Source organism: Coregonus clupeaformis, chromosome 33 (assembly GCF_020615455.1).
Source record: "Coregonus clupeaformis isolate EN_2021a chromosome 33, ASM2061545v1, whole genome shotgun sequence".
In the NCBI taxonomy this organism is placed as follows: Eukaryota; Metazoa; Chordata; class Actinopteri; order Salmoniformes; family Salmonidae; genus Coregonus; species Coregonus clupeaformis.
Genome location: NC_059224.1, coordinates 23408220 through 23430851, shown reverse-complemented (window position 1 = coordinate 23430851; position 22632 = coordinate 23408220). Strand labels below are relative to the sequence as shown.

The following is a 22632-nucleotide window of genomic DNA, read 5'->3' as shown; positions in this document are numbered from 1 at the left end:
AGTTCCGCAGCTGACCGGACAGAAAGGTCACTGCATAAACATCCTTGTGTGTGTATACAGCCATCTGCCCATAGAGCTACAGGCAAAACTTACACAGGCCTTGTTAGGGTTAGCTTAAAGACCCAATGCAGCCATTTTTATATCAATATAAAATCATTTCTGGGTAACTATTAAGTACCTTACTGAAATAGATTTCCATTAAAATGGGTAAAAGTAGCATTTTAGCAAAACACTATTTCTCAAGCAAGAATTTAGCTAGGACTGTCTGCGAGTGGTCTGAGTGGGGAGGGGAAAACTGAAAACGAGCTGTTATTGGTAGAGAGGTTTGGAACTCTCTTTGTTGTTGGTCTATTAAGCCAAAACTCTCGCCCATGAAAACCTGCTGATTAGAAGGTCCTGTGTAGATCGTATTTTCAACCAGCAACTTTTTAGGAAATAATACTGATCCATTTATTTCACACTTTTACAGTGTTAGTTTCATCAGCTGTAAAATAAACACTTAATTTTGACTGCACTGGAAAGAGTTGTTAGCATCTTTTTGGGGCCTTTTTTGTTCGCATCAAGGGAGCCCCTGGTTTGGATTTGGATTTATGTTTTTTGTCCCTTTTCACTGTAGTTAGGTTAGCTTGTCACTCATTCAAATCCAGAAAACCAAACAGCAGAGGAATCAATGATAAGGCTATATGGATCTGACTTCATTTATCCATGAGTCCACCGTTTATCTTTCTAAACAAACCCCCAATGAGGTCAGATAGACAACAAGCTGAGAAAGAGATAAAGCCTAATAAAAACAGGATGGGTGGGAGTTTACTCTCTTTTATTACCTTGGAGCGACACCCCACAGTGGCACCTCACGCTCTTCACCAAACTGACAGAGGAACAGCTGTCTCCCAGCCAGCCAACACAGAGAGGGGGAGCGGAAAAAAAAGAGAGAGAGGGAAAAACTCTGGAAGGGTTTCATAGTAAACGCGGCTATATTGGAAACTAAAAACAACTGTCGCTCACCCTCACTCTCTCTCTGTGTCTTTCTCTGCTACCCCTTGCATTTTGGGCACCGCAAAATTACAACGTGCAAATTCATAAATGTATAGGCTGTTTATGTGAGCTGAAAATAAACCAGCTGGCAGGGGGAATGTTGTGGCTGCGTTTATGTAACGTTGTGCCTGAAGTGGGAAGGTTTGGTCTCAATCTATTGTCTGTCTGTGTATCCTCAACCACAGACAAAATGATGCAGTTGATTGCTAGTTTTAGATTGCAATAACTGCTGTCTGGTCTCTTGGCTAACCTCTGAAGGGTGTGCTTACTGTGTGTGTGTGTGTTTGTGTGTGTGTGCTTACTGTGTGTGTGTGTGTGTGTGTGCTTACTGTGTGTGTGTGTGTGTCGTGCGCGCGCACATGTGTGTTTGCTTGCTTGTTTGCTTAATCAGTTGCCCTCCCCTAGTGATTTAGCTGGTTTGTGTGCGTGAGAACATTTCTATGGCGGTTTGGGTTAAGTGGGGTTTACTGTCAGCTGGTGATGCCACTTCCCCCAATCTCATGCCACAGTCGGGGTCAGAAAGACTGTGGCTCAGGTCAGGTGACCACAGTGCTTAACAAACCAAAGTCCACCAATCAGAAAACAAAGCCGATTTAGTCACCCATTGTTAACTAATTATAGTGAAAAACACATGAACAAGAAGCTACAATAGCAAGTGTTTGTTTGCTCAGAGGGATTCAGGATTCCAGGATAAGGAATGTGTAATGCCCCATCCATGAAGCCCAGTCAGGTTGGGGTTGTTGTTGTGATACCAACCTATTATTGGATTTATTGTTCAGAAGTTCCAACTGCACCAATTGGCCATACAGCCACCTCCTCCAATCTCTCTCTTTATCTCTTACTCACACACACACACACACACACACACACACACACACACACACACACACACTCACACACTCACACCCTCCTCCCGGACGCATACTTCTGTCAGGTGTGCTCTGTTTTTCTAGTCGGGGTAGAGAGGAATCTGGGCTTGGATCCAAACTGACTATCAGCACCACACTGCCAGAGCCCAGACAAGAAGCAACACATTCCCACTGTCTCTCCTCTCCTCCTCCTCCCCTTTTCCTCCTCTCCTTCTTCTCCCTCTTCCTTGCTCACTTGAGCCTTTTTTACACTCCTTTTAAGTCCTAGCCCACATCTTCTCCCCCTCTTTCCTCTCTGTCTCTCTCTCTCCCTCTCTGAGGTCTTGGGTTGCCACTACTTCTCAGCATGTTTTGTTTGGGGATGGAGGATTTTTGTAGGTTGTAGTTCTCTACAGGAGGTATGGGGGATTTTGATTGGTGTTGTGGGCTCCCTTTAGCCTATCAATCCTGCCTGAGGCCAGTTAATTCTCTGGAAGCCTCTTCCCAATAGGAAAAAATCAGAAGCTTCTGGACGTGCGGGATTCTCTATTTTACGCACAGTGATGAATAGAGAATGGTGCTGGTTTAATAAAAATAAAAAAAGTCTGCAAGATCACATAATGATAGTATTCTACATAACAGTACCGAATATAATAGCATAGTATAACGTTACTTACTGTAAGACAAAAAACACCACTTCATTTTAGGATGATTGTTCGAATGGTCACATTTTTCTCTCATGCGGCCAAAACTCAAATATGTGCTTTGATTGAACCAAACACAGGTATGCTACAGTTTGTTAACACCATCTGCTCTACAATTCGCTCACTGTATATAATTCTAAACAATACTGTACTTCGAAACAACACTGTAGATCTACAGTTGAAGTCGGAAGTTTACATACACCTTAGCCAAATACATTTCAACTCAGTTTTTCACAATTCCTGACTAATCCTAGTAAAAATTCCCTGTCTTAGGTCAGTTAGGATCACCACTTTATTTTAAGAATGTGAAATGTCAGAATAATAGTAGAGAGAATTAATTATTTCAGCTTTTATTTCTTTCATCACATTCCCAGTGGGTCAGAAGTTTAGTTTAGTATTTGGTAGCATTGCCTTTAAATTGTTTAACTTGGGTCAAACGTTTCGGGTAGCCTTCCACAATAACTTGGGTGAATTTTGGCCCATTCCTCCTGACAGAGCTGGTGTAACTGAGTCAGGTTTGTAGGCCTCCTTGCTCGCACACACTTTTTTTCAGTTCTGCCCTCAAATGTTTTATAGGATTGGGGTCAGGGCTTTGTGATGGCCACTCCAATACCTTGACTTTGTTGTCCTTTAGCCATTTTGCCACAACTTTGGAAGTATGCTTGGGGTCATTGTCCATTTGGAAGACCCATTTGCGAACAAGCTTTAACTTCCTGACTGATGTCTTGAGATGTTGCTTCAATATATCCACATAATTTTCCTTCCTCATGATGCCATCTATTTTGTGAAGTGCACCAGTCCCTCCTGCAGCAAAGCACCCCCACAGCATGATGCTGCCATCCCCGTGCTTCACGGTTGGGATGGTGTTTTTCGGCTTGCAAGCTCCTCTTTTTCCTCCAATCATAACGATGGTCATTATGGCCAAACAGTTCTATTTTTGTTTCATCAGACCAGAGGACATTTCTCCAAAAAGTACGATCTTTGTCCCCATGTGCAGTTGCAAACCGTAGTCTGGCTTTTTTATGGCGGTTTTGGAGCAGTGGCTTCTTCCTTGCTGAGCGGCCTTTCAGGTTATGTGGATATAGGACTCGTTTTACTGTGGATATAGATACTTTTGTACCTGTTTCCTCCAGCATCTTCACAAGGTCCTTTGCTGTTGTTCTGGGATTGATTTGCACTTTTCGCACCAAAGTACGTTAATCTCTAGGAGACAGAACGCGTCTCCTTCCTGAGCGGTATGACGGCTGTGTGGTCCCATGGTGTTTATACTTGCGTAGTATTGTTTGTACAGATGAACGTGGTACCTTCAGGCGTTTGGAAATTGCTCCCAAGGATGAACCAGACTTGTGGAGGTCTACAATCTTTTTCTGAGGTCTTGGCTGATTTCTTTTGATTTTCCCATGATGTCAAGCAAATAGGCACTGAGTTTGAAGGTAGGCCTTGAAATACATCCACAGGTACACCTCCAATTGACACAAATTATGTCAATTAGCCTATCAGAAGCTTCTAAAGCCATGACATCATTTTCTGGAATTTTCCAATTTGTTCAAAGGCACGGTCAACTTAGTGTATGTAAACTTCTGACCCACTGGAATTGTGATACAATGAATTATAAGTGAAATAATCTGTCTGTTAACAATTGTTGGAAAAATGACTTGTGTCATGCACAAAGTAGATGTCCTAACCGACTTTCCAAAACTATAGTTTGTTAACAAGAAATTTGTGGAGTGGTTGAAAAACGAGTTTTAATGACTCCAACCTAAGTGTATGTAAATTTCCGACTTCAACTGTAAATGCATATTCCCATGAAACTGATTGTGATCAAATGTATGCAGATTCTGCATGGACGTTTCAATAGTAAAACTTGAAGAATGATAATTCACGATTGACAGTGAACACAAAAATGTGTACGTGTAAAGTAGAGGTAAAGAAACACATGTGCAGAATGTGCTACAGATTTTTAGCACTGGGGAAGAGACTTCCAAGAGGTGGGGATGGGGGCGGAACAGGGCGGTTACCTTTGGAACCGCAGCCTCTGCCTTAATTAAAACAGACACTACTGTTAGTGATGCTAATGTTAATGCTATCTCAGCTCCCCACTACTGTTAGTGATGCTAATGTTAATGCTAGCTCAGCTCCCCACTACTGTTAGTGATGCTAATGTTAATGCTAGCTCAGCTCCCCACGACTGTCGAGACAGTCATGTTGGACAATCTGACCGTTTTACATTTTGTAATTGACTTTTCCTCAATATGTGTATTTTACACTCTAGCAGCACTTTGAGATAAAATCATAAAATACAAAAACGTTCTACCTCAAAACGCTATTACGGTCAAAATGACCGCATGCATATTTAGTAGTTGATTAGCCGGGCCTCGACAAGTACCAATAGCCTACCAGTCTAATAAATCCATTTAATATACACAATCATTAAGAAATCCATTAATATTTAGTTTAAGAAGGAAATTTAAAACATGATACTAAGACAATTTATTTCAAAAGAACAGAATAGCATGTTTTTAGTTTTATTTATCTGTGCTTAGTAGCCGAGGCTATATGGCTTCGCCATGCCAATGAAATCAACTTGTTCATTTAGCAGACATCACACATGTAAGGTTCTGTATTTATTTTCTTAGTCAACCTTGTGTTCTTGAACGTAGCCCTGTTGCTTTGTGTTCTTGAACGTAGCCCTGTTGCTTTGTGTTCTTGAACGTAGCCCTGTTTCTTTGTGTTCTTGAACGTAGCCCTGTCTTTCATTTTTGTTCATTGATTTCACCTGTATTAGTTACTCACCTGGTCTCATCAGCTCCTTATTTAGTTCAGTTCATTCTGTTTGTGCCTTGTGAGGTATTGTTCGTTTTGACTCTACTAAGCCTTTTCCTAGCTCGTTTGTGAGAACCAGTTATAGCCTTCAGTCCTAGTTTTGATTCACCTGCCTGTTTGCCTACCGGTGTATGACCATTGCCTGCCTGTGACCACGATTCCTGCCTTCTGCGAAGGCTAAATAAACACCTGCCGCGCTCTGCGCGTGAATCTACACCTTTTTCTCCCGGAGTATTCATTACAACACGTTTGTATTCCCCTGCCCTACCACAGTCACCACACACAGATTTTACAGTAATAATATAATGGAATATAACAGAATAAAATAGAAGGATATTTAAACCCGAATGACTATTGCTGATTGTCACCAGTACTCACAAAGTTATATTTTGAAACTGAGCCCATCTGTGCAAATTGAGAGTTCATTAGAAACCTTAGATCAGGTATAGCAATCAAAACGTCTGGCCTGCATGGACCTCTAAAGGATGAGTTGAAAAAGTGCTTTTTGGTAAGCTCCGTTCCCTTCTATGCCAATGCACAATTGCTGGTCATCAGTCTCTTCATTCTCAATTTGACAATTGATATTATTGTCACCCATCAGACTATTGTCAATTTAATCTTGTCTTTAGGCCACATCTATTATTATAAGTTTGACATTTGTTTAAATATAGTTTAGAATGTTGTTTTGGATGGGCCATTAGCTGGCCAGGCAACTGTTGTCTTACAGTCAGAAAATACAGTATCGTCGTATTTTAGTATTTACAGTCTATGTGCTTCTGGATCAATCAATAGATTTTCTTTCTCATTAAATATACATTTGGTGTCCTGAGGTTTCTTATGACCTATTTTAACATAATAAATGCATTCATTTGGCTATTTATTATGGAATATTTACACAATTGAAATATGAACAGTCAGAATGACCATCATGGCCATTCTAGTAGTTATGTAATTCCAGCGCTTTGAGTGTTAAGCTATATGATATCACTTCTGGGTGGTAACTATGTAATAACTCTTAACTTATCATTCCCTGTATGCGTTCAGTGTTTATAAAATAGTATTGATATAATAATATAATAATAATATGCCATTTAGCAGACGCTTTTACCCAAAGCGACTTACAGTCATGCATGCATACATTTTTTGTGTATGGACTCATTGCTAACTGGATATAACGCCCATTAGAATAAGGTTGATGACTTTACATTATTGGTAGCTTTTTTTTTATCTGGAGTGTTTGCTTATTACTGTCCCAGCTAGCACATAACGTTCTGAGAACCATATGTTTCTTAGAGCTTGGTGAGAGCATGCTTGTCCTAGGGTTATTTTGCATTCAACCTTCCCACAGCTTTCTGGGAATGCTGCAAGGTAGTTGCTTGGCTTTGGAACATTCTCAGCACATTTAAGGAACTTGACAAAAAAACAAAAAAAAAGCGTGGTATTTCATTAATTTAACAGAACGTTTCCTAAAAGTTCAAACATGGTTACATTTAATAAAAATGTTGGTAATGTTCTAGAAACATTCTCCAACTGGTTTGACATTGGGAATGTTCTCAAATAGTTCAGATAAGGTTAAGAAACAATGACATGTGGGAATTTCAGTACTTCAGCATAACGTTTCCTACATGTTTCCTCATGGTTCTATTTAAAGTCGTGTTCTCAAATTGTTCCAAGAATGTTAAGAAAACTTTCCATAAAACTTTACTAACATTCAGAGAACGTTCTAAGGATGTTATTAAAAATATATACTGTACATTCCATTTTCAGCATAAAAAAAACTCTATCCTCTGTCTTGTTAAGTATGTTCAAGTGTGTTGGCCGTTCCCATTAATTGGACAAACCTGATCTTAATGAGTACTTGTTTCCTTTTAAATGGGGTCTGTTTGAATATACTAAAATAAACAGCTTTGTGGACGTAAAAAAACATGGCATGCTAGCTCCATCCTGGTGGCACAGAGGACTAATTCCATGGATAGAGAACAGAAGATAGGTTAGAATCTCTGATGCCAATAAATAATACATGTGTTTGTATGATTAATGGTTAAGGAAATTAATTTCCAAGTGTCCTATCTGTGCTTGTTGTCATGCCCTGGCTCTGGGGACTCTCGTATGTTGAGCCAGGGTGTTAGTTTCTAGTTTTGTGTTTCTATGTTGGCCAGGGTGGCTCCCAATCAGAGACGGCTGTGGCTAGTTGTCTCTGATTGGGAGTCATACTTAGGTAGCCGTTAGGCATTCGTTTGGTGTGGTTTCTTGTTCCTTTTGATTTGTGTTTGTACCGTAGGACTTCACGATTCGTTTGTTGTTTTGTTTGTCGTGTGTACACTTAAAAAATAAATATGTACGCATCTCACGCTGCGCGTTGGTCCTCCTCCTTCGACGATCGTGACAGAAGAAACCACCATGACTGGGTCAAGCAGCGTGATGAGGAGAGAGGTTGGAATTGGGAGCAGTGGAGTGAGAGTTGGGCGAGAACCATGGAGGCCTGGTCCACGGGGGAGAGACAAGCCCAGACATTTTTTAGGGGGGGGCTCACGCTGTGGACGACGGGGCAGCAAGAGTACGGGAAAGAGTGGTTCAGAGGGTTGGCAGAGGAGGCCGCCAAGTTACGGGAGTTACTGGACACCAGGGGGAAGGAGAATGTAGAGGCACGGCGAGAGGTACTGGGGTGTGTTGCCAGTCCGGTCCGGCCCGTTCCTGATCCCCGTGTAGGGCCAGTGGCGTGTGTCCCCAGTACGGTCCAGCCTGTTCCTGTCTCTCGCACCGAGCCTGTGGTGCGCGTCGCCAGCCCGGTTCGGCCTGTTCCTGCCTCTCGCACCGAGCCTGTGGTGCGCGTCGCCAGCCCGGTCCGGCCTGTTCCTGCCTCTCGCACCGAGCCTGTGGTGCGCGTCGCCAGCCCGGTCCGGCCTGTTCCTGTCCCTCGCGCCAAGCCTGTGGTGCGCGTCGCCAGCCCGGTTCGGCCTGTTCCTGCTCCCCGCACCAAGTTTATGGTGCACGTCGCCAGCCCGGCCCAGGCTGCTCCTGCTCCCCGCACCAAGCCAATGGTGCGCGTCGCCAGCCCGGCCCGGCCTGTTCCTGCTCCCCGCACCAAGCCTATGGTGCGCGTCGCCAGCCCGGCCCGGCCTGTTCCTGCTCCCCGCACCAAGCCAATGGTGCGCGTCGTCAGCCCGGTCCGGCCTGTTCCTGCTCCCCGCACCAAGCCAATGGTGCGCGTCGTCAGCCCGGTTCGGCCTGTTCCTGCTCCCCGCACCAAGCCTATGGTGCGCGTCGTCAGCCCGGTTCGGCCTGTTCCTGCTCCCCGCACCAAGCCAATGGTGCGCGTCGTCAGCCCGGTCCGGCCCGTCCCTGCTCCCTGCACCAAGCCTGCGGTGCGCGTCGTCAGTCCGGCACAGCCCGTGCCTGTTCCTCCGGTGCCTGGTCCGGCACCGGTCAGCTGCTCCACTCCGGAGCCAGAGCAATCCGCTCCACCAGTGTTCAGTCCAGCTCCGGCCAGCAGGGCCAGACCGGACCAGGGGCGCTTTGGGGGGTTAGAGAGGGAGTGGGGGTCATGCCCGGAGCCGGATCCGCCGCCGAGGCGGAATGCCCACCCGGTCCCTCCCCTGTTGTGTTTGGTTGGCGCGGTCGGAGTCCGCGCCTTTGGGGGGGGGGGTACTGTCACGCCCTGGCTCTGGGGACTCTCGTATGTTGAGCCAGGGTGTTAGTTTCTAGTTTTGTGTTTCTATGTTGGCCAGGGTGGCTCCCAATCAGAGACGGCTGTGGCTAGTTGTCTCTGATTGGGAGTCATACTTAGGTAGCCGTTAGGCATTCGTTTGGTGTGGTTTCTTGTTCCTTTTGATTTGTGTTTGTACCGTAGGACTTCACGATTCATTTGTTGTTTTGTTTGTCGTGTGTACACATTGTAGGATTTTTTATGAATTTATTTGCAAGTTATGGTGGAAAATAAGTATTTGGTCACCTACAAACAAGCAAGATTTCTGGCTCTCACAGACCTGTAACTTCTTCTTTAAGAGGCTCCTCTGTCCTCCACTCGTTACCTGTATTAATGGCACCTGTTTGAACTTGTTACCAGTATAAAAGACACCTGTCCACAACCTCAAACAGTCACACTCCAAACTCCACTATGGCCAAGACCAAAGAGCTGTCAAAGGACACCAGAAACAAAATTGTAGACCTGCACCAGGCTGGGAAGACTGAATCTGCAATAGGTAAGCAGCTTGGTTTGAAGAAATCAACTGTGGGAGCAATTATTAGGAAATGGAAGACATACAAGACCACTGATAATCTCCCTCGATCTGGGGCTCCACGCAAGATCTCACCCCGTGGGGGTCAAAATGATCACAAGAACGGTGAGCAAAAATCCCAGAACCACACGGGGGGGACCTAGTGAATGACCTGCAGAGAGCTGGGACCAAAGTAACAAAGCCTACCATCAGTAACACACTACGCCGCCAGGGACTCAAATCCTGCAGTGCCAGACGTGTCCCCCTGCTTAAGCCAGTACATGTCCAGGCCCGTCTGAAATTTGCTAGAGTGCATTTGGATGATCCAGAAGAGGATTGGGAGAATGTCATATGGTCAGATGAAACCAAAATAGAACTTTTTGGTAAAAACTCAACTCGTCGTGTTTGGAGGACAAAGAATGCTGAGTTGCATCCAAAGAACACCATACCTACTGTGAAGCATGGGGGTGGAAACATCATGCTTTGGGGCTGTTTTTTCTGCAAAGGGACCAGGACGACTGATCCGTGTAAAGGAAAGAATGAATGGGGCCATGTATCGTGAGATTTTGAGTGAAAACCTCCTTCCATCAGCAAGGGCATTGAAGATGAAACGTGGCTGGGTCTTTCAGCATGACAATGATCCCAAACACACCGCCCGGGCAACGAAGGAGTGGCTTCGTAAGAAGCATTTCAAGGTCCTGGAGTGGCCTAGCCAGTCTCTAGATCTCAACCCCATAGAAAATCTTTGGAGGGAGTTGAAAGTCTGTGTTGCCCAGCGACAGCCCCAAAACATCACTGCTCTAGAGGAGATCTGCATGGAGGAATGGGCCAAAATACCAGCAACAGTGTGTGAAAACCTTGTGAAGACTTACAGAAAACGTTTGACCTGTGTCATTGCCAACAAAGGGTATATAACAAAGTATTGAGAAACTTTTGTTATTGACCAAATACTTATTTTCCACCATAATTTGCAAATAAATTCATAAAAAATCCTACAATGTGATTTTCTGGATTTTTTTTCTCATTTTGTCTGTCATAGTTGACGTGTACCTATGATGAAAATTACAGGCCTCTCTCATCTTTTTAAGTGGGAGAACTTGCACAATTGGTGGCTGACTAAATACTTTTTTTCCCCACTGTATATTTGGTCTCTTTGTTGCCTCTGATTAATGCCCTCCTTGCCTGGTCTGTGAGTTTTGGTGGGCGGCCCTCTCTTGGCAGGTTTGTTGTGGTGCCATATTATTTTTTATAACCCAACCCTGATCTGTACTTCTCCACAACTTTGTCCCTGACCTGTTTGGAGACATCCTTGGTCTTCATGGTGCCGCTTGCTTGGTGGTGCCCCTTGCTTAGTGGTGTTGCTCTGGGGCCTTTCAGAACAAGTGTGTGTATATATACTGAGATCATGTGACAGATCATGTGACACTTAGATTGCACACAGGTGTACTTTATTGAACTAATTATGTGACTTATGAAGGTAATTGGTTGCACCAGATCTTATTTAGGGGCTTCATAGCAAAGGGGGTGAATACATACACGCACCACTTTTCAAGTTATTTTTTTCATTTCACTTCACCAATTTGGACTATTTTGTGTATGTCCATTACATGAAATCCAAATAAAAATCTGTTTAAATTACAGATTGTAATGCAACAAAATAGGAAAAACGCTAAGGGGGATTAATACTTTTGCAAGGCACTGTACTAGCTGGGGTCTGAGTGTGTGTGTGTGTGTGTGTGTGTCAGGGTTTCCGTTAGCCAGTAATAGCCGGCTTTTGGCTGATAAAAAAATTGCAAAGCTGATAAATACAATTGGCACCGGCCAATTGTTCGGGAGAAGAAAGAAAATCCCATTGCAAAATAATGATTTTCAGGCTATTCATGGTTGGAAATACCAGTTGATGTAAATACATTTGACTGGTCATGCTTATCAGTCTATTGGTTCATTTGCATAATTTAGTGGAATTAAATTGGTGCATGTGTATATTCGTTATGTATCTTATTTATCACACACGCACAGCATACAGATACAGAGTCTTTGAACGGAAAATCTGTCAGACAGCGCTATTATAAGCCCAATCATTGCACAACAATTCTAAATGCAATCGTGTGTTTTTAAAATTGTTTTTGGGCCACGATTAAAAATACATACTTTTTATTTCTCAACTGGTAATTGAAGCGCGCTTCCCATTCGCCTTTCAAATGCATAGGCAATGGAAGGCAGGCTTCATTAGCACGTCACACACCACTTTCAATGAGCTGGAGGCAGTATGCATTTTGAAAACATATAGATACTTAATTGTTTGAAACCTGAACACTTTACTACATTTTATGAGGCATGTTTTACCTTGCTTCAAAGTAGCCCAGGCAAAATCCGACCATATCCGTGGAGGCAATTATTTTATAAAGATTTCCATATGCCATTGAAACCATTAGCCTATTTCTCTCATATACTATTCGTTTTCAACTTTCTTTCATTGTCTGGTAGCCAAATGCACATTCTCGCATAGCCTACTACCTTGTGCACATTGGTGCGCTAATAATGTTAAGAAATAATAGTTTATCAACATTTTAAGCTAAACCTTCTGATCTGTTGCAACACTCATTGCTTTTTCAATTTTTAAAGAAATGTAGCCTAGGCCTACTGCTTTCTCGACAAGCTGACCAATAGAATAGGTCAACTTTTCTACTATGGTAGATAGTAGATTGACATAGGCTCATAGGCGGCACGTCCATTGTTGGGTCAGTGCTACTTAAACGTTTGTTTTTGGACATTGATTTCGTCCTCCAGTTTAGATGGACGTCATATTCTATTTGTGTCTCGCCTTCTTTTAGGCTTTCGAAAATTCGCTTCCCAAAACTTTCAACTCATGTGCCACCTATGCATTTTGCTGCTCGTTACTCATCTTGTTGGCTTAGGAAAAGTAAATGTGGAAAGTTAAGTGCGCGGTAAGAAGGACACAAATCATTGCATACTCGACTTGCATGTTCTTTTAAGATGAATTACCATAATCTAAAGTGATTTCTGTCATTCTGAGCACCGTGAGTGGACGTCCTAATCAGGTTACGCACCCAATGGATAGGCCTATGGGTCCGGTACATTTCTCAAATGGAAATGCTGCTGGTCAAATGTCCAGCACCACATTTTCATAACGGAAACCCTGGTGTGAGTGTGAGTGTGTGTGTGTCTGTGTGTGTGTGTGTGTCTGTTGAACAACTTCAAAGCCCCTTTTCTCTCCTGATGGTAGGCTCTTCTGCAGAACATGAAAGCCCAGACCTGATAATTAATCCAGGGATAGCGTTCAAAGGGTTCCCCTTCTAGTACTCTCTGAACCCTACTAACCACACACTGAGCACACTGAGTGTGTATGTGTGTGTGCGTGTGTGTGTCTTCTCTGTCTAAAATATTCACATGTTAGGGAGTGTACATGTACATCTAAGTTGTAGGAATTCTGTGTTAGTGTATGAGAGTTATATTTGGAGTAGAGTGTGTGTGTATAATGTAACGCTACACTGTATAGTGTCTGGTGTGCTGGCCTCTTTGGCTGAGCCAGATAAAAAGAAAAGGACTCCCACTCAGGAGATATGAGAAGAGAAGCTCCATTAGTTCCTCCAAAGCCAGCTGCTGTCTCGCATGAATTCCTCTTTCTACTGTTTGAACTTGATCCATCCATGTCTTCACATCTTCCCCCAGACTCAAACAGCTCTCAAATGGAGATTTAAAGAAGCCAGCTGCTTGGCTTGAAGCACCAGTACTACTACTAGTTGGTTGTGCCATTTCTGTGATTTTAGTTGACAAATCTACTGTTCTGTCCTTTAAATTCATTCACTTGTGTTAAATTATTTAGGCAGGGCGCCCCACCTACAAGCTTATCCTCACCTGAAAGATTTTGGCTTATATTGGTCCTGCTTCAGGGCTTTTGAGTTACAGTGAGGGAAGAAAGTATTTGATCCCCTGCTGATTTTGTACGTTTGCCCACTGACAAAGAAATTATCAGTCTATAATTTTAATGGTAGGTTTATTTGAACAGTGAGAGACAGAATAACAACAAAAAAATGTTATGAATTGATTTGCATTTTAATGAGGGAAATAAGTATGTGACCTATCTGCAAAACATGACTTAGTACTTGGTGGCAAAACCCTTGTTGGCAATCACAGAGGTCAGACGTTTCTTGTAGTTGGCCACCAGGTTTGCACACATCTCAGGAGGGATTTTGTCCCACTCCTCTTTGCAGATCTTCTCCAAGTCATTAAGGTTTCGAGGCTGACGTTTGGTAACTCGAACCTTCAGCTCCCCTCCACAGATTTTCTATGGGATTAAGGTGCTGGCTAGGCCACTCCAGGACCTTAATGTGCTTCTTCTTGAGCCACTCCTTTGTTGACTTGGCCGTGTGTTTTGGGTCATTGTCATGCTGGAATACCCATCCACGACCCATTTTCAATGCCCTGGCTGAGGAAAGGAGGTTCTCACCCAAGCTTTGACGGTACATGGCAACGTCCATCGTCCCTTTGATGCGGTGAAGTTGTCCTGTCCGCATAATGTTTCCACCTCCATGTTTGACGGTGGGGATGGTGTTCTTGGGGTCATAGGCAGCATTCCTCCTCCTCCAAACACGGCGAGTTGAGTTGATGCCAAAGAGATCGATTTTGGTCTCATCTGACAACAACACTTTCACCCAGTTCTCCTCTGAATCATTCAGATGTTAATTGGCAAACTTCAGACGGGCATGTATATGTGCTTTCTTGAGCAGGGGGACCTTGCGGGCGCTGCAGGATTTCAGTCCGTAGTGTGTTACCAATTGTTTTCTTGGTGACTATGGTCCCAGCTGCCTTGAGATCATTGACAAGATCCTCCCATGTAGTTCTGGGCTGATTCCTCACCGTTCTCATGATCATTGCAACTCCACGAGGTGAGATCTTGCATGGAGCCCCAGGCCGAGGGAGATTGACAGTTATTTTGTGTTTCTTCCATTTGCGATTAATCGCACCAACTGTTGTCACCTTCTCACCAAGCTGCTTGGCGATGGTCTTGTAGCCCATTCCAGCCTTGTGTAGGTCTACAATCTTGTCCCTGACATCCTTGGAGAGCTCTTTGGTCTTGGCCATGGTGGAGAGTTTGGAATCTGATTGATTGATTGCTTCTGTGGACAGGTGTCTTTTATACAGGTAACAAGCTGAGATTAGTAGCACTCCCTTTAAGAGTGTGCTCCTAATCTCAGCTCGTTACCTGTATAAAAGACATCTGGGAGCCAGAAATCTTTCTGATTGAGAGGGGTTAATTGTTGTCCTGTTGGGGAGGGGCGGCTTAGGGTCAAATACTTATTTCCCTCATTAAAATGCAAATCAATTTATAACATTTTTGACATGTGTTTTTCTGAATTTCTTTGTTGTTATTCTGTCTCTCACTGTTCAGATAAACCTACCATTAAAATTATAGACTGATCATTTCTTTGTCAGTGGGCAAACGTACAAAATCAGCAGGGGATCAAATACTTTTTTCCCTCACTGTACATCAAAAGAGATCTAGAGGAATCAATAACTGCTCAATGATTCACAAGTACTGCAGTGTCCTGTATTGTTATTCTAGCTGGTATATATTTTTTCTGATATTAAATCTTTCTTCTTTCCCATCTCTCCCTGCAGCGTCCAGTGATCCTCCTCCTCATCCACCTCTCCTCTTTCTCCTCTTCCGGACGTCTCAGGGAATGGGCCAGCGCCTTCCCAGAGAGCACTGCTTCACCCTGGGGTGTGGCTGCCACGCGAGGGTGGGAAGAGCAGCATCAACGTCCTAAAGCCCTGCTCCCCTCATTCTCTTGTGACCTTTCACCTCTCACCCCACCGTGACCTCTGAGCCATGCCGTTCAGGCTGATGCTGCGTCGGACACGGCGCTACAACGTGCTAAGCAAGAACTACTTTGTGACGCGGATTCGTCTGCTGGACAACAACGTGATCGAGTGTACTCTGTCTGTGGAGAGTACGGGGCAGGAATGTCTGGAGGCAGTGGCCCAGAGACTTGAACTACGAGAGGTGAGGGGGAAAACACACATTAGCTTTGCAACTACATTCTATCTATCGCTAGCACACACCTCCCACAGCTTACAGTGCATTATGTTGATTCCACATAAGCAGAAAGATATGCGTACACACACACACAAACACCATACAGTCCACAATCAGCACCACTGAATGGGAAAATAACTCATAGTTATTGTGTGTGTGCTTGTCTGTGTATGTCAGAGAAGGTGAGATGGCATGATTAGATCAAGGGAAGATAGACATACAGTGCCTTCAGAAAGTATTCACACCCCTTGACTTATCCCACATTTTGTTGTGTTACAGCCTGAATTCAAAATGGATTAAATACACACAATACCCCATAATGACAGAGTGAAAACATGTTTTTATAAGTGTTTGCTAATTTATTGGATATGAAATACAGAACTTTCTCATTTACATAAGTATTCACACCCCTGAGTCAATACATGTTAGAATCACCTTTGGCAGCGATTACAGCTTTGAGACTTTCTGTGTAAGTCTCTAAGAGCCTTGCACACCAGGATTGTACAATATTTGTCCATTAATCTTTTAAAAATTCTTCAAGCTCTGTCAAGTTGATTGTTGATCATTGCCATACAGCCATTTTCAAGTCTTGCCATAGATTTTCAAGCCGATTTAAGTCAAAACTGTAACTAGGAGTGTTTTAGGTTATTGTCCTGCTGAAAGGTGAATTTGTCGCCCAGTGTCTGTTGGAAAGCAGAATGAACCAGGTTTTCCTCTAGGATTTTGCCTGTGCTTATAGCTGTATTCCGTATATTTATATCCCAAAAAACTCCCTAGTCCTTGCCGATGACAAGCATACTCATAACATGATGCAGCCATCACCATGCTTGAAAATATGAAGAGTGGTACTTAGTGATGTGTTGGATTTGCCCCAAATATAAAGCTTTGTATTCAGGACATATTTTTGCAAATGTGTTGAAAATGAAATACAGAAATATCTCATTTACATAGGTATTCACATCGCTGAGTCAATACATTTTAGAATCCTCTTTGGCAGTGATTACAGCAGTGAGTCTTTATGGGTAAGTCTCTTAAGAGCTTTGCACACCTGGATTGTACAATATTTGAACATTATTCTTTTTAAAATTCTTCAAGCTCTGTCAAGTTGGTTGTTGATCATTGCTAGACAACAATTTTCAAGTCTTGCCATAGATTTTCAAGCCGATTTAAGTCAAAACTTTAACTAAGCCACTCAGGAACATTCAATATCATCTTGGTAAGCAACTCCAGTGTAGATTTCAGCTAGTGTTTTAGGTTATTTTCCTGCTGAAAGGTGAATTCGTCTCCCGGTGTCTGTTGGAAAGCAGACTGAACCAGGTTTTCCTCTAGGATTTTGCCTGTGCTTATAGCTGTATTCAGTTTTACTTTAGTGCCTTATTGCAAGCAGGATGCATGTTTTGGAATATTTGTATTCTGTACAGGCTTCCTTCTTTTCACTCTGTCATTTAGGTTAGTATTGTGGAGTAACTACAATGTTGTTGATCCATCCTCAGTTTTCTCCTGTCACAGCCATTAAACTCTGTAACTGTTTTAAAGTCCCCATTGGCCTCATGTTGAAATCCCTGAGCGGTTTCCTTCCTCTCCGGCAACTGGGTTAGGAAGGACACCTGTATCTTTGCAGTAACTGGGTGTATTGATACACTATCCAAAGTGTAATTAATAACTTCACCATGCTCAAAGGGATATTCAATGTCAGCTTTTTTTTTTTTACCTATCTACCAATAAGTGCCATGCTTTGTGAGGCATTGGAAAACCTCCCTGGTCTTTGTGGTTGAATCTGTGTTTGAAATTCACTGCTCGACTGAGGGGCATTACATATAATTGTATGTGTGAGGTACAGAGATGAGGTAGTCATTCAAAAGTCATTCAACTTATTATGTGACTTGTTAAACACATATTTACTCCTGAACTTATTTAGGCTTGCCATGACAAAGGGGTTGAATACTTATTGACTCAAGACATTTCAGCTTATCATTTTTAGTAATTTGTAAAAATTTGTAAAAACATAATTCCACTTTGACATTATGGGGTGTTGTGTGTAGGCCAGTGACACAAAATCTCAATTTAATCAATTTTAAATGCAGGCTGTAATACAACAAAATGTGGACAAAGTGAAGGGGTGTGAATACTTTCTGAAGGCACTGTAGGTGTTGTGTGTGTTTGACAGAGACAGAGGACTGTGTGTGTGTGTATTTCTGCCACGTGTCTCTCTGCAGGCCCTGTGTGTTTCTCTCTGCCCTCTGCTCCGTCTCTCCATAGGGGCTCTTGTCTTTCTCTAACGAAGCGTAGCATCCCTCTGTCCTCCATTCACTGCAGGAGAAAGAGATACCCTTTCCCAGTCCCACTATCAACCCTCCCTCCCTTCCATCCCCCTCTCTCTAACTCTCACCTCCTCCTCGTCCATCGATGCTCAACTGCCAAACAGATAAATATCTGCTGGTTTAGAGACTGAGCTTTGTCATTCACTTCCTTTCTTGTTCTCTCCTTCCTCACTCCTTTTCTCACTCTCTTTTTTCTTCCTTTTCTTTGCCCTCCAACTTTTTTCTCTCTCTCCTTACTCCTCCTTTGCTACACACTATCTCCTCTTTTTCTCTCACTCTCAGCTCGTCTCCTCCCTCTCCCTCACGCTCTCCCCCTCCTCATCCTGTTTGACTGTTCTGGCCTATATGGAGGTTTTCCTCATTACAGCCCAGTTCAGAGTTAACAATGCTTGTTAAAGCTTCAAACCCATTTAAGACAGACTTGGACTTGGTCTGCAGTGTTTAGTGTGTGTGTGTTTGTTCACTGTTGTAAACACAGATCAAGTTGTGTGTGTGTGTGTGTGTGTATGCCTGTGTGAACCTGTGTGTACTTGTGTGTGTAAGTGTGTTTGCGTGTGTTGTGCATGCGTGTATGTGGGAGAGGCAATGTAGTGCGTACTCACACAATGTTGTGATATTTCCCAGGCATCAGATATGTCATAAATACAAGGTACAGTTACACCCCCGCTTCGGCCTCTGTCTAACCCCCTCTCTTCCCCACCTACCCAAACACTACACCTACACGGCAGGCTGGATGGACTATTGGAAAAAACTATTTCTCTCGCTCTCTCTCTCGCTCTCTCTCTCTTTCGCTCTCTTTCTCTCTCTCTCTCTTTCTCCTCTCTTCACTGCGGATGGAAATGTGTCTCTTCTTTCATCACAGCTCCTCCTGACAGCGCCAGTGTGTGATTGATTGGTTTCTGAGGCTATGTGTGAGGCTGTGTGTGTGTGTGTGTGTGTATATGTATGTATTTATGTACACTACATGACCAAAAGTATGTGGACACCTGTTTGTCGAACATCTCATTCCAAAATCATGGGCATGAATATGGAGTTGGTCCCCCCTTTGCTGCTGTAACAGCCTCCACTCTTCTGGGAAGGCTTTCAACTAGATGTTGGAACATTGCTGCGGGGACTTGCTTCCATTCAGCCACAAGAGCATTAGTGAGGTTGGGCACTGATGTTGGGTGATTAGGCCTGGCTCGCAGTTGGTGTTCCAATTCATCCCAAAGGTGTAAGATGGGGTTGCGATCAGGGCTCTGTGCAGGCCAGTCAAGTTCTGCCACACCGATCTTGACAAACCATTTCTGTATGGATCTTGCTTTGTGCACGGGGGCATTGTCATGCTGAAACAGGAAAGTGCCTCCCCCAAACTGTTGCCACAAAGTTGGAAGCACAGAATCGCCTAGAATGTCATTGTATGCTGTAGCATTAAGATTTCCCTTCACTGGAACTAATGAGCCTGAACCATGAAAAACAGCCCAAGACCATTATTCCTCCTCCACCAAACTTTACAGTTGGCACTATGCATTGGGGCAGGTAGCGTTCTCCTGGCATCCGCCAAACCCAGTTTCTTCCATCGGCCTGCCAGATGGTGAAGCGTGATTCATCACTCCAGAGAACACGTTTCCACTGCTCCAGAATCCAATGGCGGCAAGCTTTACACCACTCCAGCCGACGCTAGGCATTCCGCATGGTGATCTTAGGCTTGTGTGCAGCTGCTCGGCCATGGAAACCCATTTCATGATGCTCCCGACGAACAGTTATTGTGCTGATGTTGCTTCCAGAGGCAATTTGGAACTTGGTAGTGAGTGTTGCAACCTAGGACAGACGATTTTAACATGCTACGCGCTTCAGCACTCGGAGGTCCCGTTCTGTGAGCTTGTGTAGCCTCCCACTTTGCGGCTGAGCCATTGTTGCTCGTAGACGTTTCCACTTCACAATAACAACGCTTACAGTTGACCGGGACAGCTCTTAACAGCGCAGACATTTTACAAACTGACTTGTTGGAAAGGTGGCATCCTATGACGGTGCCACGTTGAAAGTCACAGAAGCCGTTCTACTGCCAATGTTTGTCTATGGAGATTGCAGGTGACACATACACACACTCCACACATACAATTACTTTACGGTCACACTCTGACGCACCTAACAAATCATTGACTTTGCACCTGGTCCTGGCTTTTAGAAACAGGTGTGCTGAACACACACATACACACACACACACACACACACACACACACACACACACACATAGAGGTATTTTTTTAATTACAACAGCAGGATAAACATACTGTTGATTTGGAACATTCCATTCTCAATCCAATTGAAGTCAAACTAGACACTACAGGGGCCTCATTTATTAACCGGCGTATACACAAATCTGTGTGTATTCCATGCGTGGGATCATTTCCACGCAAAGTGTGAAATGTATCAATATGAACGTTTGTTTGAGAGTGTGCGTAAATGTATGCACAGCCATGAGCATGCGTAGGCACAGTGCCAAGTGGTGGAATAAGGGAACTGCTTGTCAAGCATGGGGAAAATATATGTTGAAATTGGGAGAGTAGTAATTAAATCCTTTTTCTATTTAATTGTATTTCCATTTTGAATTCATGCAACAGATGTTGACAGGCTATATATAATTTGACCACATCAGTGCATTTGTTACGATAATAATCCATATAAAGTACAGTAATTTGTTAAATTAGAGGCATGTGTGAAGGTGAAACCATTTTGGAAATACTATAAAAGACTGAGATAATGGAAATTGAAAGAGAGATGGCTGATCTTGCTGTGTTGGAAGATTTGGCACATGCTGCATTTCGCACAATGCGTTTTTAGAGATCGGTAGGACTTTTTTCCCAGAAAGTACAGATTGGCTCATCAGATATTGTTTCACAAAACCAATCGTATAGGATCTTTTTTTTTTCTTCTTCTCTTTTTTCTTCCTTTTCTTCATTTTTTAAATCTTTTTTTTTTTAGGGGGTAGATCAGCTTTAATATTGTAGATAGATTGTAACTTCCATCAATGTAATTGTCTGCATCACTTCCAATCCCCCATATGTTGTTTTTTCTCTCGCATATATATACATATATATATATATATATATAATATATATAGATATATATACACACATACATACATATATATACATACATATCCTTTAAAAATATATATATATCCCTTTATTACTTTCCAACCCCTCCATCCCCTCCTTAATTGGAGTAAACTAGTGAACAACAATGCTTAGTTAGGCCTCTACTTCATGCTTATACATACTATATACATTTTATGGACACAGTCAATAATTATATATTTTTTGTTTTTACTCCTGAACTTCCTCTGATCATTTTCATGATGTCCATCTGGTATGCTTCTATATGCCATATCTTTTATAACTGTGCTCTTTCACAAAAGCTCACAATATATAACCTATATACTTATTATGGACACAGCATGTCTTATACTAGTTATCTTGTTGTTATTAGTTGTTGTTATTAGTCCCATCCTTCAGCTCCATTCAACACTTCCCATCTATCTCTTAACACCATCCATATTGGATTTCTATTTGCCATATATTTTTCAACTGTACTGTGATGTTTTACAAAAGTTCTGAACCTTTCTATTCTCATAGTTTCTACAGTTTGTGAATTGAAAATAAACATCTTTGCTAAAAGTATTATTATATTATTGATCGATTGACTATGACTTTTCAGATCACCCAGTAATGCTATCTGCAGGGTCAGCTCCATGCAAATATTGCAATCCTTCAGCCATTCCTGGACCTGTGTCCAGAAACAAGCTACAAATGGACAGTACCAAAACAAATGATCTAATGATTCTGTCTCTTCGCAGCAAAATCTGTAGAGCTGGGAAGATTGTATCCCCCATACAAATAACATTCTATTGGTAGCAAGAATTTTATATAATAATTTAAATTGAAAAATTATAAGTTTTGAATCCGGCGTCGTTTTGCGTATCAGTTCATAAACACTATGCCATGGAATCGGTACGTCAGAAATCTCTTCCCAACTATTTTGCAATCTATATGGGATGGCTGTCAATCTTTTGGTCCTTAAATGAAACTGGTAAACTTTTTTATTTATCACAATTTTCTTTAACCAATTATGTTCTTTAATGCAAGGCCGACAGACAAGTTCCTTACTTTTTCCTCCTTCCACTTTCCTCTTCCATTTTTGCGGTAATGCTGCAATTATTTGGTTGTAATTTTGGGTAGAGCAGACATTTCCATATGTTATTGTTAGCTGCATGTGCGACATAACTCCACCATTCCTACCGATAATATAATTTACGAAGGTTATACCTTTTTTAAACATTTTCTCAAAAAATAACGGTTTTTTATCAATTAGTATATTTGAGTTTAACCACAATATTTGTTGCAATATTTGTTCTGTCATTTATGGAGGATTAAATTGAGATTTCAACCAACTTTCTATGGCTTGTTTTAGAAATAGTGATATTTGGGAGATTATTTCCTTTTCAAATACCTGAAAGTGAGGGGTTGTAATCTGAATAAAGGGAAAAAGTCCCTTCTTGAACATTGGGTGAGACAATCTTACTAGTTTGCTAGAGAACCAGTTCGGATTTAAGTATAATTTTTGTATGACTGAAGCTTTTAG

The 22632-nt window shown here is 42.6% G+C and overlaps 1 protein-coding gene across 1 annotated transcript in view; it reads left to right on the top strand.

Annotated features, from left to right (window-relative positions):
- The window catches only part of LOC121548815 (tyrosine-protein phosphatase non-receptor type 14-like), a 98601-nt gene that overhangs the window by 7983 nt on the left and 67986 nt on the right, over positions 1-22632 (top strand). The window contains exon 2 of the mRNA XM_045210214.1: positions 15271-15655. Within this exon, the coding sequence (XP_045066149.1) occupies positions 15482-15655 (174 nt within the window). The 5' untranslated portion in view covers positions 15271-15481. The remainder of the gene's footprint in view (positions 1-15270; positions 15656-22632) is intronic.